This window comes from Arvicanthis niloticus, chromosome 24, assembly GCF_011762505.2.
Source record: "Arvicanthis niloticus isolate mArvNil1 chromosome 24, mArvNil1.pat.X, whole genome shotgun sequence".
Lineage (NCBI taxonomy): Eukaryota > Metazoa > Chordata > Mammalia > Rodentia > Muridae > Arvicanthis > Arvicanthis niloticus.
In genome coordinates, this window is record NC_133432.1 from 13,187,126 (window position 1) to 13,204,220 (window position 17,095).

Below are 17,095 nucleotides of genomic sequence, written 5' to 3' on the forward strand. Positions count from 1 at the left end.
TGGGCTACATAATTAATACCATGTCTCAAAAACATAAAAAGTGGTTGGCTGGGTACGGAGGTAGCATATACCCTCAGTACTTGGGAGGGCAGCCTGGTCTACAAAACAAGTTCCAGGCTAGCTAGCCAGGACTACACAGTAAGAATCTCAAAATATGTACATACATATATGATGGGGACAGTGGTGGGTTTGTCTTCATTCTTTCAGACACTGGCTTCACTTGGACCCTTATAATACACTTGGTTTTCCTGACCACTTAGTTCTGCCATGATCGGGGAAGACCTTGTTGAAAGAGTAGAAGCGATACATGTATGATACACATTTAGTGGGTGACAGGCAGGTCACAGGGTAGGCCCAGGACTTTTCTGCCCCTTACCCCTGTGGTGGTCCCTGTCTGTCTTAACATGACAAGGAAGATAGACAGAAACACCACAGTAGGCATCATAAAACTAAGAAATAAAATAACAGGTGTGATGGGCACACATCCGTAATTCCTGAATACAAGTGGAGGCAGGTAAGTTCATATTCATATATATGTGTATGTCAGCCTGGACTTCATGTGACTCTTAACAAAATAAAAATTTAAAAACAAAAAATAAGAATAATGGCCTCCGAGACTGCTCAGTGTTGTGAGAGTTTCTGAAGACTGAGTTTATCCCGAGAGTCTCAGTGGAAAGAAAGAACTGATTTCCCCCACTTGCACTGTGGTAAACAGAAGGGTAAATCAGGGAACTGAGTGGTATTGGATTTGAAGCTGAAGCCAGGGAATGAATCAAAAAACGGGAGTTGATTGTTAACTACTTAAGAGAAATTCTTCAATTCCAAAGCCCAGCCTTTTTTCTGAGCGCGTTTTACGCAGGCGTCACACTCAGAGCTAAATGCTGGCGCGACCCCTGGCGTCCCTTGCGATCAACGCAGCGGTAGCAAGCAACAGCGGAAGTGGGACCGGAAGCTCATTTATTCACTTCGCCCGCCTCTTCCGGCTTACTTCCGCCCACTCCACCCAGGCTAGTTCGCCGGAAACGCTGCTGCGTTTTACCTGGGTTCAGCGTCTCTGGATCGAATCCGGACACTGTCAAGATGCCGGTAAGGCTTCGAGCCCCAAGGGCGGGGAGCCGAGCGGGGCGAGGGCTTGAAGGGAGGCGGGAGACCTGCGTCAGAAGGCCTGGGAGAGAGGAGACCTCCGCCCTGTTCTCTAGCCTTTGCCTCCAGCACCGGCTCTCGCTCCCGCTGCTTTCCCCCTAGTCCTACAGTGTTCCCAGATCCCACCCTAGAGCCGCGAACCTAAGAACGATGGCTTTTAATTTATTTTTAAATCTAGGGTCCAGCTTCTCCTTTTTTTTTTCTTCCCCTTGTCATTTCCACTTCCTCCTCCGCCCCGGGGAGTAGGTCGGCCTGCTCCTAGTCACCTGTCAGACTTCACTTCCCTGATGAACCTCTTCCTTCGTCCTCCCTGCCGTAACTCCCACCCTGACTCGGTGGTGGTCTGGGTCTGGTTTCCAGGAGTTTCCTTTTTCCCGCATCCGAGTGGGAGGAAATGGATGCTGATTGCAGATTACTAAAGGGACGCTTGAATAACGTCTACCTATATTGGACAAGCGTTACTGAACCCTCACTGTGAAACCAGCACTGTTAACAGCAGCGCCTAAGGCCCACTCAAGGAGCTTGTATTTTAACGAGTGGACAACAACCATTTAAATATAAATAGGAAGTAGTTTCAGATCTTAACAAACGCTATGAATAGATAGATGGCAACTAGCCTTCCCCTGGTGGCAGTTATCTCTCATCTCAACACTTGAAGGCAGAGGCAGGAGGATTGCAGATTTCAGTCTAACGTAGACTACATAGTGAGTTCTAAGCCAGCCTGGGCTACATAGCTGTAAAGCCTGTCTCCAAAGAAATGGAGGGAAAAAGAGGCTGGGGAAAGAGCTTGTTGTGCAGGAGGTGGGGTTACAGGGTCAGCAGCTCATGCTTATGACCCCAGCTCTAGGAAGGCAAAGGACAGGCAGATCTCTGAGCTCATTGGCCAGCCAGCCTAGCCAAAATCAACAAGTTTTGGGTTTAGTGAGTGACACTGTCACAAATAAATAAATAAATAAATAAATAAATAAAATAAAGTGTGTGTATGTGTGTACGTACATATCTACCTGCACACATATACCCATACATGAACATGAACACTACACACACAGCTAGAGGCACTTGAGGAAGACACCCAACATTAACCTCTGTCCTTACACATGCACACACATGCACACGCGCACACGTGCATGCAGGATCACATGCAACAAAACAAAACCAGTGCCTGGTGACTGGTTGTGGGTAACGGGACCCGGGGATATGGGCAAGAGGGCTGCCATAGGTAAGGCCTCTTAGTAATGAACAGGATGGCAGGCATGACTTTGAGCTGTGTATGTGCTTGGGCGGCAGTGGGGAACTGAACCCAGCGCCTCATGGTATGCTACACAGATGCTCTACCACTCAGCTATACCCCCACATCTTTTTTAATTTTGAAAAGGAGTCTCATAAAATTGCCCAGGCTGGCCTTGAATTCGTGATCCTCCTACCTCAGCCTCCCAAGTAGCTGGGATCACAAGCCTGCCCTGCATCACCATGTTTAGCTTTGGGAGATTTTAGGATTCTTACAGTTACTGACTTTTGAGGTATGTGAAGACCCAGAGTTACTGTCCAGATGAGCCCCCGAGTCTCAGGATGATGCGATCTTCCAGAGGTCTTAAGTTCAATTACTAGCACCCACAGGGCGATTCACTCAGCATATGAACTTGTTCATCAGTGCCGTTCCCCTCTCCTTTAGCTTATACCTACTCACCAAAGGTGTCATGTGTCTTACCCCTTTCACAACTTTAGAGACAGGCTGGTGGGACCCGGAGCAGAGCTTAGTTGGCAGAGCACCCACCTAGCATTCTCGAAGCCTTAGGTTTAATCGCCAGTACTGTGGTCATCTAGACCCGTCATCCTAGCATTGGGGAGGTAGAGGCAGGAGGGTAAGAAGTTCAAGGTCATCCTCACCTAGTAAATGAGAGGCCAGCCTGGGCTACTTGTTGTAGTTGAAGGGGGTGGGGGTGGGGAAACAAGTTCAAGGAAGAATCATGCTGTGGTCATAAAGACAGGAAGTGGCAGATTTCAAAACTAGGACTTGGGTCCTGGTTTGCTGGAGGGTGGGAAACCTGTTGTGTGTGGTCTCTGTAGTGGAGTGCGTGGTCTCTGCCAGCTGCTTGCTTATGGTGGAGGAAATGCTTCCCTCTATACGGTGCATCTGGCCTAAGGGTATAATCCCAGGAGGCACATGGAGGCAGATCTCTGTATACTCAAGGTCAGCTTGGTCTACCTAGGGAGTCCCAGACCAGCCAGGGCTGCTTAGTGAGACCCTGTGTCAAGAACTGGTGCTGGGGAGGTTCAGTCGGTGAAACGCTTGCCATTCAGGCATGAGGACTCGAGTTCAGTCTCAGACTTCACAGAAGTGGCCAGATGTGGCGTAGGTTGATAAGCCTAGTGCTGGAGAGGCAAAGACAGGAGGCTCTCTAGGGCTTGCTGGCCGCCTGTCTGTTGAGCTTCCGGTTCAGTGACAGCCCCTGTCTTGAATATAAACATGGAAGCAACTGAAAGTCACCTGGTGATAACTTCTGACATTTGCACATGAGCACCCAGATTCATAAACACACACACACACAAATAGGAAAAAAAGAACCTAGTCTCAAAAAAACTGTGTGTGTGTGTGTGTGTGTGTGTGTGAGAGAGAGAGAGAGAGAGAGAGAGAGAGAGAGAGAGAGAATGAGAATGAGAATATGAATCTAAAGACAGGGCCTGACTGGAGAGATGGCTTGACTCGGCTCGGCTCAGCAGTTAAGAGCACTGGCTGCTCTGTCAGAGATCCCAGGTTCAATTTCCAGCACCCAGGTCCATGGGATCCCACACCCTCACATAGACATGCATGCAGGCAAAAACACCAATGTACATAAAATACAAATAAATTATTTTTTTTTAAAAAAAGGAACATAAATAATAAAGACAGACATAGTGGTGCACTCCTTTAATCGCAACACTCTGGCAGGTGAATCTCTTCGAGTTCTAGACCAGCCTAGTCTACAAAGTGAGTTCCAGGACAGCCAGGGCTGCATAGTGAGACCCTATCTTTACAAATCAAAACAAAACAAAAAGAACATTAGTAAGACGTAGTAAAAGGCGGTGGTAAAGTGTAATTTTTTTTTTAATAGTGAGGTTTTAGGTCCTACCTAACCTTTGTTTTGCATGTCCAGTTCAGTTTGAGGGAGTGGCTTATGCTTACCAACCAGCTGACAGAATCTCAGAATCTACCAGTTGGTTCTCTTGAGTCAGGCACTGGCTCCCCATAGCCTCCAACAGCCCTCCCCTCCCACAGTTGGTCCTAAGGGTATTTTCTTTTGGAGGATTAGACTTGTCTCCTGGTGACACTTGTTCTCTTTTTTTCCCCCGGGCTGGCCCCTGCAGGCTTACCACTCTTCTCTCATGGACCCCGACACCAAGCTCATCGGTAATATGGCACTGTTGCCCATCCGAAGCCAGTTCAAAGGACCCGCCCCTCGGGAGAGTAAGTCTCCATGTTGTTTTGGTTGGGTTCAAAGCAGACCTGCTGACTTGAGAGTGGGGAAGAGCTTAGCTTGAGTCACCTTTGCTAGGCTTCCTGTTACACTGTACCGGGCCGCAGCACAGTTGCCTGTTGTTCTCCACAGGAAACTGTGTTCTCATTTCGAACTCCTCCAGGATGTTTGCTTGGAGCTGGAAGGAGATGTGGCCCCATGGGTAGAGGCATTGCTTGGCATGGAGACCCTGGGTTCCATCCCTGGTACACCGAGAGCCAGGTGTTGTGGCGCACACCTGTAATCCTAGCACTTAAGAGGCGGCAGGAAGATCAGAAGTTCAAAGTCATTCTCAGCAAGTTCTAGGCCAACGTGGGCTACATGAACCTCTGTCTCAAACAAAAAAAAAAGAGGAAACGTGTTGAATTCTAGCCACAGTCCCCACAGACACTGTCAGTCATTTCAGACTAACTGAATGACAGGTCCCCGGCCATCTTCTGTCACCATGCTGGACAAAATAAGCAACAGACAGCATTCCATGGGCATGGGCAGTACCTAGGAGTCTGAGGTCGGAAGTGGCTGGAGTCTGGTAGTTCAAGACCTGCCTAAGCAAGGTTGAGACCTGTCTCCAAAAACAGACGGAAAATGAACCTTTCCCCACCAAAGCTGTTACTCCTTTGGTCAACTTTAAAAGAAAATAGTCACTTGCGTTTGGTTCTGATTTGTGTGTGAGGGCCTCTGATCCGAACTTGTGACCAAGCTTTCTCTGCAAGCGTGCTTACCCTCTGAGCCGTCTCCACAGCCCTCTGTCGGTTTCTTACCATACCCCAGTGTTAGACCTTTCTTGGATATGGTTTTAAGTGTAGGCTTGTTTATTTTGAATTTTGCTTTTTTTTTTTTTTTTTTTTTAAGGAAGCCACTTAGACTCTGTCAGCCTCGGTGAACTTCCGTGTGGTTAGAGCAGCCATTCTGAGGCCATGGGCCTTTGCTTAGTGTTTTACGATTTTTCTAGAGACAGAGTTGAAAATGGAAAAAGTAGCTTTATGTCCTGGAGTCCTTTTAACCTGCTGTCTGTCCTTCCCTCTCACTGGTGTTACTGGTTCTTGCTCTCCTTTATAGATGTACACACGCACACCTGCTTACGTGAGGATGTTGCGGGCTAGGCTCTCATATGGGGGAGACCGTGTTCTCTCCTGTTTTGAGTTTGGATGGCCTTGATGATTACTTCTCACGGTCATCCTCTTTCCTGCACATCTCAGGATTTCATTATCGGGGGCTGGAGAGACGGCTCAGTGGTTTAGAGCACTGGCTGCTCTCCCAGAGGACCAGGGTTCAAGTCCCAGCACCCACACGGTGGCTCACAGCTGTCTGTAACTCCAGTTCCAAGGGATCTGACACCCTCACAGACATGCATGCAGCAGTACACTGATGTGCATAAAAATAAATCTTTAAAAAAAACCAACCCTCCTGATTTCATTTATCTTTCCAGCTGAATGATGCTCCATTTTGTATGTAACTACATTTTCATCCTCTGTTCATCTGTTGGTGGACAACCAGCTAGGTTCCTGTCCTTGCTGTCTAAATAAAGTAGCAATAAACATGCAAATAAGACTGTGGCAGGACAGGCGTCCTTTGGGTATGTGCCCAGGAGTAAAATAGCTGGATCATATGGTAAGTCTATTTTTAACCATTTGAGGACCCTCCGAACTGACTTCCACAATGGTTATGTTAATTTGTACTTTGACTCCCAGCGAACCAGGCTTCGCTTTTCCCCACATCCGTTCTAATATTTGTTGCCAGGTTTTTAAAAGAGCATGCTTAGTTTTTAGTTTAAAATATATACATATATTTTATAAATACACATTATATATATATATATATATATATATATATATATATATATATATATATATATATATATTTAGTTGGGCAGCTGTAGGCACATCTTTAATCCCAGAACTCAGGATGTAGAGGCTGGCAAATCTCTGTGAGTTTGAGGTCAGCCTGGTCTACAAAGTCAGTTCCAGGAGAGCCAGGGCTACCCAGAGAAATCCCATCTCAAAAAATCATAAATACAAAAGAATTTATTTTTAATTTGTGTATGTGAATGTTTGCCTGACAGCATGTATATGTACCATATATGTGCTTGGTGTCCACAGTAGCCAAAGAGGGCATTGGATTTCCTAAGATTGGTGTTACAGATGGTTGTGAGCCACCATGTGGGTGCTGGGAATTGAACCCAGATCCTCTGAAAAGCAGTCAGTGCTCTTAACCACTGAGCTGTCTCTCTAGCCTGTGACTTCATTGTTTTTTTTTTTAAAGACAGGGTCTTGCTGTCTAGCCTTGGCTGGCCACTGCACCTCCTAATGATTGGCCTTCTGACTGGGGTGAAGTAGTGTCTCAGAGCAGTTAAAATTTGTGTATCCCTGAGATAGGGATGTTGAACACTTAAAAATGGTTACTGGCCATTTGTGTTTCTTATTTTGAAAAGTCTCTGTTCACTAATTCATTTATTGATTGGTAGGGTTTTGCTTTAGTTTTTGGTTTTTTGGGGTGTGTGTGTGTGTGTGTGTGTGTGTGTGTGCAGGGTTTCTCTGTATAGGTCTTGCTGTCCTGGAACTCACACTGTAGACCAGGCTGGCCTCAACCACAGAGATGCTGCCTGCCTCTGCCACCAGAGTGCTGGGATTAAAGGCTTACATATTACAATTGTCGTCCCCAGTTGTATTTTGATTTTTTTTGATATTTGATCACAGCTTTGTTTCCCAGTCTGGTCTGAGAATTTGGGGGTCACACACCTTTACTACCTGTTATTGTTGGTAGTCATCAGGGCAGAATATCCACTCTGCCCTCAGCAGCACTGGGGATCCCCCATTCGATTCCTGAGGCAAGTTTTCACTGTTCCGGAAGACCCTTTTTCCAACATTGATGTATCTTGAGATGTTCCGCCAACAGCATCCTTTCTGTTGTTGTGGACACAGCACCCAGACCCTGCAAATGGAGTTCCATTCATGGTTTCCAAGCCTACAGTTACAGTTCCCACCTGTGTCCTCCTCGTTCCCTTGCCCTCCTTTCCTCTGCCAGATTATTTGACTTGACTTCCTCTTAAATGAATTTGTTTGCAACACTGGTTGAAATATAAATCAATTGAATAGATTTGGCAAGTCACCACAGTGCTTCCTTGATTCTGAGAAAAGGGAGCAGATGGAAAAAGACAGACTTGAGGACAGCAGTACCTAAAAGCTACAGGCCAGAGAAAAAGAGCGTTGGCCAGCTAGCCCTGTCACACGGTTACAGATAACACACTGCACTAGAAGATACAGCCAATCCAGAGAACACCCTAACACCTTCCAACTGAGTCCTCGAGGAATGGAAGCATGAGACCGTGAGAAACTGAACTCTTGAGGGTGACTGTTCCTCTTCCCAGAGGGGCTGGAACTGTTAGAGCAGATGTCTGTGTCGTGAGCTGAGCTGAGCTGAGCTGAAGTCTGGGGCAGAGGCACAGCCCCATGATAGAACTTGTATATAGCATATGTGAGCATGGGTTAAAGCCCTGGCTGTAGAAAAATTTTTTTCTGCTGTGCAGGTATCTTTTCATGCCTCTGTGTGCCAAGCTCTGTTTAGGTCTCCGCCCCTCTGCCATCTTCTTGAGGTGCCCTGGAGACATTTCCTTTTCTTAGGAGCAGGACGATCAGAACAGGAAGGTAGAGCTGACATTCCGACATTCCGACAGCAAAGGCACCAGTGAGACCATCAGGGAGTTGCACACTTCGTGGCCCAGACCAAGGATGTCGGCGGTGCCGATGGAGCCAGCTGCTGCTCCTCAAACTCAGAAAGTCTGACCTTTCAAAATGAAAAAGAGAGAACAGACTGCCAAAGAAGTTGTGTAACGAGATGTGCGTCTGTCACAGAGGGCTCTGGCTTCCCTCAGTTTGTGGTGACTTAGAACATGCTGGATTTCAGCCACAGTTTTCATAAAAAGAAGGAAATGTCCCTGATGTTCCTAAATAATTTGAGCAACTCTCCTGAAACGGCAGTGTGTGGGTTTGATTAAAATTATGTGGAACACTTGGTTACACTGTGTTCGGGCTGAAGGAATGGCTCAGAGGTTAAGAGCTCTTCCTGCCCCTCCAGAGGACAAAGATTTGTTCCCCCCACCTACATTGGCCTCACAATCACCTGAAACTCCAGCTCCAAGGATATGACGCCCTCTTCATGTGGCATACAGACAGACACACATGTAAATTTATGATCACACTGTCGCTGTCTTCAGACACACCAGAAGAGGGCATCAGATCTCATTACAGATGGTTGTGAGCCACCATGTGGTTGCTGGGAATTGAACTCAGGACCTCTGGAGGAGGCAGTTAGTGCTCTGAACCTCTGAGCCACCTCTCCAATCTCTGTTTCTGTTTTTCAAGACAAGCTTTCCTTGTGTATCCCTAGCTGTCTTGGAACTCACTCTGTAGACCAGGCTGGCCTCCAACCAAGAGACCCACCTGCCTCCGCCTCCAGAGTGCTGGGATTAAAGGCGTTTGCCACCACTGCCCGGCATGTACAAGTTTTTGCCTTCATGTGCATGCACCCTGAGTGCTGCCTGGTGCCCCGGAAGCCCAACAGAGGGCGCCAGATCCCCAGGAACTGAGCCCAGCAGAGAACCTGCAGCAGTTTCCTTGGTTTCCTTTATCTAGCCCTAGAGCTTGTGAGAATTAGGCTTGGACACCTGTGCTCACAGCTGCCGGGTGTGAGGTTTGCCTTTGGTAATGGTCTCTGCCTTCGTTCTTGTTTCTCGCTTAGCAAAAGACACGGACATTGTGGACGAAGCCATCTATTACTTCAAGGCCAACGTCTTCTTCAAGAACTATGAAATTAAGGTAACTTCCAGCGAATGCGTATGTTTCAAATGGGGATAAAAATCTACCCGGCAGTCAGGGTTGTTGTGTGGGTGACTGTAGAATTGGAGCCTGAGGAGATGCTGTGTTAGTTTCCTGTCTGTCCATCCGTCCTTCCTTCTTTCCTTTTTTTCCCTTCCTTCCTTCCTTCCTTCCTTGCTTTTTTATTTCAGATTATTTATTGTAGGCTAGGCGTGGCAGCACACACCTTTGATCCTAGCACTCAGGAAGCAGAGGCAGGTGGATCTCTGTGAGTTTGAGGCCAGCCTGGTCTAAAGAGGTGTAGTTCCAGGATAGCAAGGGCTACACAGAGAAACCTTGTCTTGAAAAACAAAAAAGCTCAAACAAAAACAATTGAAAAAAGTGTATTGTGTTTGTGTGTGTGTGTGCACGCATGTGCATTCCATGTATGTTCGGTTCCTTTAGGGGCAAGAAGAGGGAGTTAAATCCCCCTGTAGCCCAAGTTAGAAATGACTACAAGCTACCATGTGTGTCCTGGGACAAACCCAGGTCCACTGCAAAAACAATCTGTCTGAACTGCCAAGCCCTCACCTCACCCCTCCACTCGTTTTTCTTCTTTCCCTTCTAAACTCTGTACTGCTGTGCACGGCGAACGGCCCACTGCCTGGTTTTGCAAATAAACTTCACTGAGCCCAGCCGTGCCGTTTGCTTATGCGTTCGCTGTGTCTATTTTCACACTGAACAGTGGCTGACCAGTCATGGCTGGTTATTAGCCACAAAGCCTACACAGCTTATTATCCAGCCTTGTCAGGGTTTGCCAGGCTCCAGTCTAGACGCCTCTGTGTTTCTTCAGTATTGATTAAGCACCCATGACGTAGCAGACCCACATTCATGGAGAACCGGTCAGAAGTCTCACAGGCTGCTGGTTTGATTTGAGACAGGGTTTTGCTATTAGCCCTGACTGGAATTTGTTAGGTGGGTAGAGCTGGTCTGGAACTTAGGGTAATCCTTCTGCCTCAGCCTCCCATTACTTTTTCAGATGCAGGTTGGACATTGAAAATAAATTGCTGTCTTCTCAGCACTTGGGAAACTGAGGCAAGAGAATTGTTGTGAGTTACATGCTGAAGTTGTGTTTCAGAAAAAGTAAAAACAGTGACCTCCCTCCCCCACTCTTAAGACAGACAAGCCTGAAATACTTCAGAGTCCTAAACTGCAAACTGAATTTTGGAGTGTTTCTGATTCAGGGCATTTAACTGATGAAGTCTGTGCAGATATCCCCAAGTCCAGACTACTCAGGCATCGGGACCACTTCTGGTCCAGAGCACATCAGGTGGTCTCTCATACTGCTGTGCTGTGGGCCTGGGATGGAGGTGAGGGAAACCTGAGTGCCATGGTCCTTCCTGGGACCTCTTCCTCCCTTCTTTCCTTGTGAGGAGGGTGGCCAGGGGAGAGTAGAGGGCCTGGCTATAAAGGGGACAGATGGTACGAGACAAATGTCTCCCGAGCTACAATGGTGAGCCAGACACAAAGAAGGGCAAGGGAAGTTCTTGATGGTGCTGTAAACTGGCTTCACCTTCTGCTCCACTCCGGGATATCGGGACCCATCAGGATGTTGGCTCTATGCAGCGCTGAGCAGCAACGAGCGAGCATTTCTGTAACCAACAGCCAGCCTGTGCTGTGTTTGTGAGAGGTATGACAGGGACAGGCTAGATGCAGGGCTCGCCTGTAAGGAGCCAGAGCTTGAAGATTGTCCAAGAATGAGAGGCCACCCAGGGCTGTGGAGCAGAGAGCGGAGGCACATGTGACCTTTTTCTGACTGTGACTGTAAAACTGGGATACAGGTGACATTCGATCAGTCACCTGCTGTCTTTAGTTCTTCCAGTTGGTGATGTTGGGCTGTAGAACTCTCCCAGAACTTGTCACGTGCAGTGGCTTCCTCCTCTGCCAAGGAGGGGATATGTCTGTTCTAGAGACACTCAAGGGAAAAGGGTTTCTTTAAATGTGGTCACCCAGCGCTCCATTCTCCACCTTACATGGCGTGAGGGAGGGGTTGTTGGCCAGGGCAGCCACAGGCTGGGTTTGGGGAAACTGAGCACCCCACAGGTGCTGGTGGATAATGGAGACAGATGCTCTGAAAGATCCACTTCACATGGTCATTGTGTTGTTTCCTTCTCCCTTGTAGAATGAAGCAGACAGGACCCTGATCTACATCACACTCTACATTTCTGAGTGTCTAAAGAAACTCCAAAAGGTAATGAGCCTTGGCTTTCCACACATGAGGACAACAGAGAGAGAGTCCACCCAGGTCTGCCAAGACCTGAGAACAAGCGAAAGGTCTCTGTGTTGTGGATCTGTGAACCCATAGGGGACTGACACGGTCAAACCGTAATATAACTTTGTATACATGCCCTCGTAAAGGATGGCATGTATTAACAAGTCATGAGAAATCAGTTCCCAATAAGTGTTCTTGGCTGTGTATAGACATTTTAGCCTCATCCGGTTCCAGAGCTGTCTCCACATAAGAAACATAGACATCACCATATATACATCACCTATTTGGTTGGTTGTGTTAGTCTCCCTTTTCTTCTTCTGTGTTGCCAAGGTCTTCAGGAGATCTCCTTTTGTCATGTCTGATTTTTATCAACTTGGAAGGAACCCACAGTTTTTCTTTTCCTGTGGAAACATAGGTATAACCCCTCCCCCAGCGTAACACATTTCCCACTTTTCATTCTGACGTCAGAATATCCTTAAGATAAACAGGTTGGTTTAGTTCAATAGTTTTTTCCCATCATCCAATGTCTCTCAGTGGCTGTGGTGTTTTGTTCACTAGCATTCAAAAAATTCAAGGCTAATAAAGCACTGTGTAATCTATCTTTGGGAGTTCTTGTTGATCCCTTTTGACTATGAAGCATCTCCTTCAGAATCCAATCAGATCTCTCCACAATCGCTTGTCCCGTAGGATTGTGTGATATGCCTGTAACATGTTTTATATTATGTAAAAAACTTCTTCATCTTATTAGAGATATATGCCGGACCATTGTCTGTTTTAATTTGTGTGGGTATTCCCATAATGGCCATGACTTCTAACAAATGTGTAATTACAGAATCAGCCTTTTCTGACACTAAGGCAGATGCACATTTGAATCCTGAATACGAGTCTGTAGTATGGTGCACATATTTCAGCTTACCAAACTCTGTAAAGTGAAAGACATCCATTTGCCAAATGTCATTTCTTTGGGTACCCTTAGGGTTAGTTCCAAGTAGGGCATTGCTGCACAATTTCTTTGGCTTGTTGCCAAGCGATAGAGACCTCTTTCTTTAAAACTTTGCTGTTAACATGGTATGTTTTTATGGAATTCTGAAGCCTCTACTACACTTCCTATCAATAGCTGGTCGATTTCATTATTACTTTGCGTCAGAGGGCCTGGCAGACCTGTATGGGATCTTATGTGTGTTATATATAGTGGGTAACTCCTATTTCTGATCATTGGTTGTAGTTGAATAAATAGGTCAATTCAGAACCATCCTGAATAAGTTCAGCAGTCTCTATGTGTAGATCAACCCTTTCTGCATATTGAGAGTCAGTTACTATATTAAGGGACTCTTAAAAATCTGACAACACCATGAGTATTACATATAATTCAGATTTTTGAACTGATTTATAGGGACTCTCAGCCACCTTACTTATGTCTTCTGGTTTATATCCTGCCTTTCCTGATTTACTAGCATCAGTGTAAAACGTAGGGGCTCCAGATACCGGAGTTCCCTTTAATATACGAGGGATAATCCAATTAGTTCTTTTTTTGAGCTGAAGCCGCTTGCTTTTAGGATATCTGTTGTTAATCTCTCCCAAGAAGTTACTGCATGCTCTTTGCCAATGTTCATCTTGTACCCATAACGAGGCAATTTCTGCGTTAGTAAAATTTCAGCCGGGTCCATTCCAACTAATTGTCTAAGTCTCATTTTTCCTTTTAGTATCAATTCAGAGACCGTCTCAATGTAGGTTTTTAACTTCTTACTCTGTTTATGAGCTAAAAATATCCAATCTAAGATACAATTTTCTCTCTGCATAAGAATTCCTGTAGGAGAATGAGTAGAAGGTAAGATAACTAAGATGCAGGCCATCTCTGGATCAATACGATCTAGGTGTGTATCCTGCCATTTTCTTTCTACGAAGGCTAACTCCTTCTCAGCAGTTCAGGAATTACCCTCACGTTGTCTTACCAACTGTGTCCTTTGATTTCAGTGCAACTCCAAGAGCCAAGGCGAGAAGGAAATGTATACGCTAGGAATCACCAACTTTCCCATTCCCGGAGAGCCTGGCTTTCCTCTCAATGCCATTTATGCCAAGCCTGCGAGCAAACAGGAGGATGGTGAGAACAGGACTGCATGTGTGCATGCAGCCATCCCGTCTCTGTCTTACTCTTGGTGTTGGTGTTGTTGGGTTTTTCTGTTTGGTTGGGGTTTTTTTTTTGTTTGTTTGTTTGGTTTTTTTTATTTTTTTCGTGTTTCATAGACACAATCTCTCTCTTTAGTCCAGACTGGTCTTGAACTCATGACCCTCCTGCCCCAGCTCCCTAAGTGCTCTGGCATCGTGTCATGTCCAGCTTCTCCGACTCACTTTCTACCCACTCTTTTTTTTTTTTCCCTTGATTGGCATTAATGGTGTGTGTGTGTGTGTGTGTGTTTGTGGCATGGGCAAGTCAAGTGGGTGTGAATGTACTTGTGGGCAGGTACACGTCTGTGCATGTGTGCTCCGAGGCCAGAGGTTGATGTCAGGTCTTTGGTCACTGTCCATGTTGCATATAGGCTCTTTCACTGAACCTGGAGCTCCCTGATTGAGGTAGTGTAACTGGCCACCTTGCTCCAGGGATCCCCTGACTCTGCCTCCTAAGGGCTGGCATTGCAGGCCAGCTATCATGCCTGCCCTACTTTTGTTGGATGCTGAACATTCTAACTCTGGTTCTCGTGCATGGCAGGTTCTTTCTCCTCTGAACCATCTCCCCAGCCATCTGACTGCTGCTCAGATTGACAGTGGGGTGCTCAGATTGACAGTGGGGTGCTTAGTATGCCTGTGTTGCCTTACTTTCACAAGAGCTTGCTAACAAGTGTAACATGCAGAGACTGTTGAACCAAAATGAATGTAGTTATGAAGCCATTCTGAGTCAGCAAGGTGGCTCAGCTGGTAAAGGTACCCGCTGCCAAACCTGATAGTCTGGGTTTTATTACTGGGACCAGAATCACTCTACACCACACACACACACACACACACAGAGGCATCAACTGCACGCACAGGAACCAACCTGCATACACACACACATACACACACATACATAGGCATCAACTGCACACACATATACACACATAAACACACATGGGGGGGATGGGAGGGAGGGAGGGAGGGAGGGAGGGATGTAAAAAAGAAGACCATCTGGACTGTTCTGTCCTAAGCTGTCTGAATGTGTACAGATACTTTGCCAAGGTCAGTGTGTAGACAGGCAGGCCGCGTGTCTAGGATACCCCCTCACACACAGATCTCCTTGTGTCTCAGAAATGATGCGGGCATACCTACAGCAGCTGAGGCAAGAGACCGGACTGAGGCTTTGTGAGAAAGTTTTTGACCCTCAGAATGATAAACCCAGCAAGGTGAGATGCCCCCTTCTGCCTGTTTAATCGGAGCTTGATCCTTTGCCCTGTTGCTGTTGAAAGAGCGTTCACTTCTGCTGACCTGGAAGACCATGGCTAGCGTAGATGATTCCCTGTGTCTCGGTCATGGCAGGGTTCATGTATGGGATGTGTAGTCTTTCCTTGGTAGCCATGTATCCACAGTCTGTGACTGTTGGTCCCTTCTGTGAAATGGCATGGCACTTGTATGTGACCTGTGTGTATCCTCTGTGGGCTTTGAAGTGCCCCAGGTTACCTACACCTACAGTACACTATAAATGCCATGTAAGTGGTGGCTATATTGCATCAAGTAGGGAACAACCCCAGGGAGCAGTCTGTGTGTGTTCAGTACATGCCAGGGCCCTTTGGTTGGAGGGGTTAGAACAGTGGCCCAAGCTGGGCTTGAGCTGGCTGTGTGGCCACAGGTGACCTTAGCTCTGTCTACCTTGGCCTCTAGTTCTGCAGTACACAGGCATGCTGCCATGTCCACCTCACACGCATTCCTACCCGTGAGTGGATGTGAGCCTCAAGCCTATGGAGGACCAGGTGGACACGTTTCCCTGCTCTGTGGGGGTCACCTTTGAGTTTAATGGGGGTGCCCGGCTGTTTACACTGTTGTGTGTCATGAAGTGACTGGAATGCTGGCCCGTGCTCGCCCTTTCACTGTGCCCTGACCCTGAGCGTACACTCTGTTCTGTGCCTTTGACAGTGGTGGACTTGCTTTGTGAAGAGACAGTTCATGAACAAGAGTCTTTCGGGGCCCGGGCAATGAGAAGGGCCTGGGCAGCCACCGCCTGCAGAGCCATGGGCAGCCGCACATGGAGATGTACACAGTCCTTGTGTCCGTCATAATGTGTCATGAAGAGAGGAGAGAGCCTGTCTTTGCCGGAAAAGCTCTTGGTCAAGAATTGGGAGGGTGGGTATCAGGTGATTTGAATTTTTGGCAATTTCAGGCTGGTACTTAATATGTAATAAATGTTGCTACTTATGTTAGGCATTGAATTAAAACATTTTTGAGAAAAAGTCTACTCAACGCTGTATCTTTTGTGGGAAAGGGTGATATATTGAGGGGTGGGGCTTGTTTTTGTATTTACGGTTTGATTTTGGTTTGTCTTTTTTGAGGCTGCCTAGCTGTGTAGTCCAGGCTGGCCTGTGGCTCATTTTCTCTCCCAAGCAGGCCTTAAACTTAAGTCCTCCTGCCTTGACTCCCTGTCCTGGGATGTAGGCGTCCCCCGCTACGCCAGGCTCCATCATATCCTTTCAAATAGTGAGCAGTTTGGTGGTTGTGAGTATGTATGAACACTTTCACAACCATGACGTACATCTAATTCTCAACACTTTTATCACCCCCATAAGATGTGCCTTTAGCAGTGACTTTCCTCCTTTGCTCCTAAGTCTCCCTGTCCCCCAACTTCTGGACTAAACTACTCTCTCTGTCTTCATAGCCTTGCTTATTCTAGATATTTCATATAATGGAGTCCTGTGGTGGATAATTTAGCCTTCCAGTCTGGCTTCTTTCTCTTAGCCTGCTCCTGAGTCCGTCCCCCCGCTCCCCATTGCTCATGTAAATGGAATCAAATAGTAGTTGCCCATTCATCTCTGCCTGCTTTCACGTAGCACACCATCTTCGACATCCACCCATGGTGTCGCAAATGCGTAGGCCATTCCTTTTTTTATGGCTGCGTAATATTCCATTTGGATACAGATCTAATGTTTATTCATCGCTCATCCAGTGGACATTTGTGTCGCTTCTATCTTGGAGCTCTGACTAAACACTGTTGCCAAGAACAGCCATGTGCACATTTCTAACGTGGACGCAAGTTTTCATTTCTCTATGTGGCTGACAGAGACAGCTACTCGTTAGTGGCTGGGAGATGCTGCATGGTCTTTATTTCCTAGTACTCTTAGGGTCAGCAGGCATTCCGAAAGTGCCTTCGGTGATGCCCTGCCCTCTCTGTGGTTCCTCGGCCAGGCTGGCTTTTAGCAGGCAGTTGTTAACAG

General features: G+C 46.9%; 1 protein-coding gene across 1 annotated transcript; it reads left to right on the forward strand.

Annotated features, from left to right (window-relative positions):
* The first annotated feature begins 928 nt into the window (after positions 1 to 928).
* Positions 929 to 16,122, forward strand: Arpc3 (actin related protein 2/3 complex subunit 3). Its single transcript, XM_076922766.1, has 7 exons — positions 929 to 1,086; positions 4,489 to 4,588; positions 9,375 to 9,451; positions 11,613 to 11,681; positions 13,677 to 13,803; positions 14,982 to 15,076; positions 15,804 to 16,122. Exons 1-7 carry the CDS (start codon positions 1,081 to 1,083, stop codon positions 15,864 to 15,866), a joined length of 537 nt encoding a protein of 178 aa, XP_076778881.1. The 5' UTR covers positions 929 to 1,080; the 3' UTR covers positions 15,867 to 16,122.
* The last annotated feature ends 973 nt before the right edge of the window (positions 16,123 to 17,095 follow it).

Excerpts from the sequence above, each read along its gene's own strand:
- Arpc3 (XM_076922766.1), top strand. Across the intron at positions 4,589-9,374 it reads AGGACCCGCCCCTCGGGAGA|CAAAAGACACGGACATTGTG; the intron begins GTAAGTCTCCAT and ends TTTCTCGCTTAG. Across the intron at positions 11,682-13,676 it reads GTCTAAAGAAACTCCAAAAG|TGCAACTCCAAGAGCCAAGG; the intron begins GTAATGAGCCTT and ends CTTTGATTTCAG.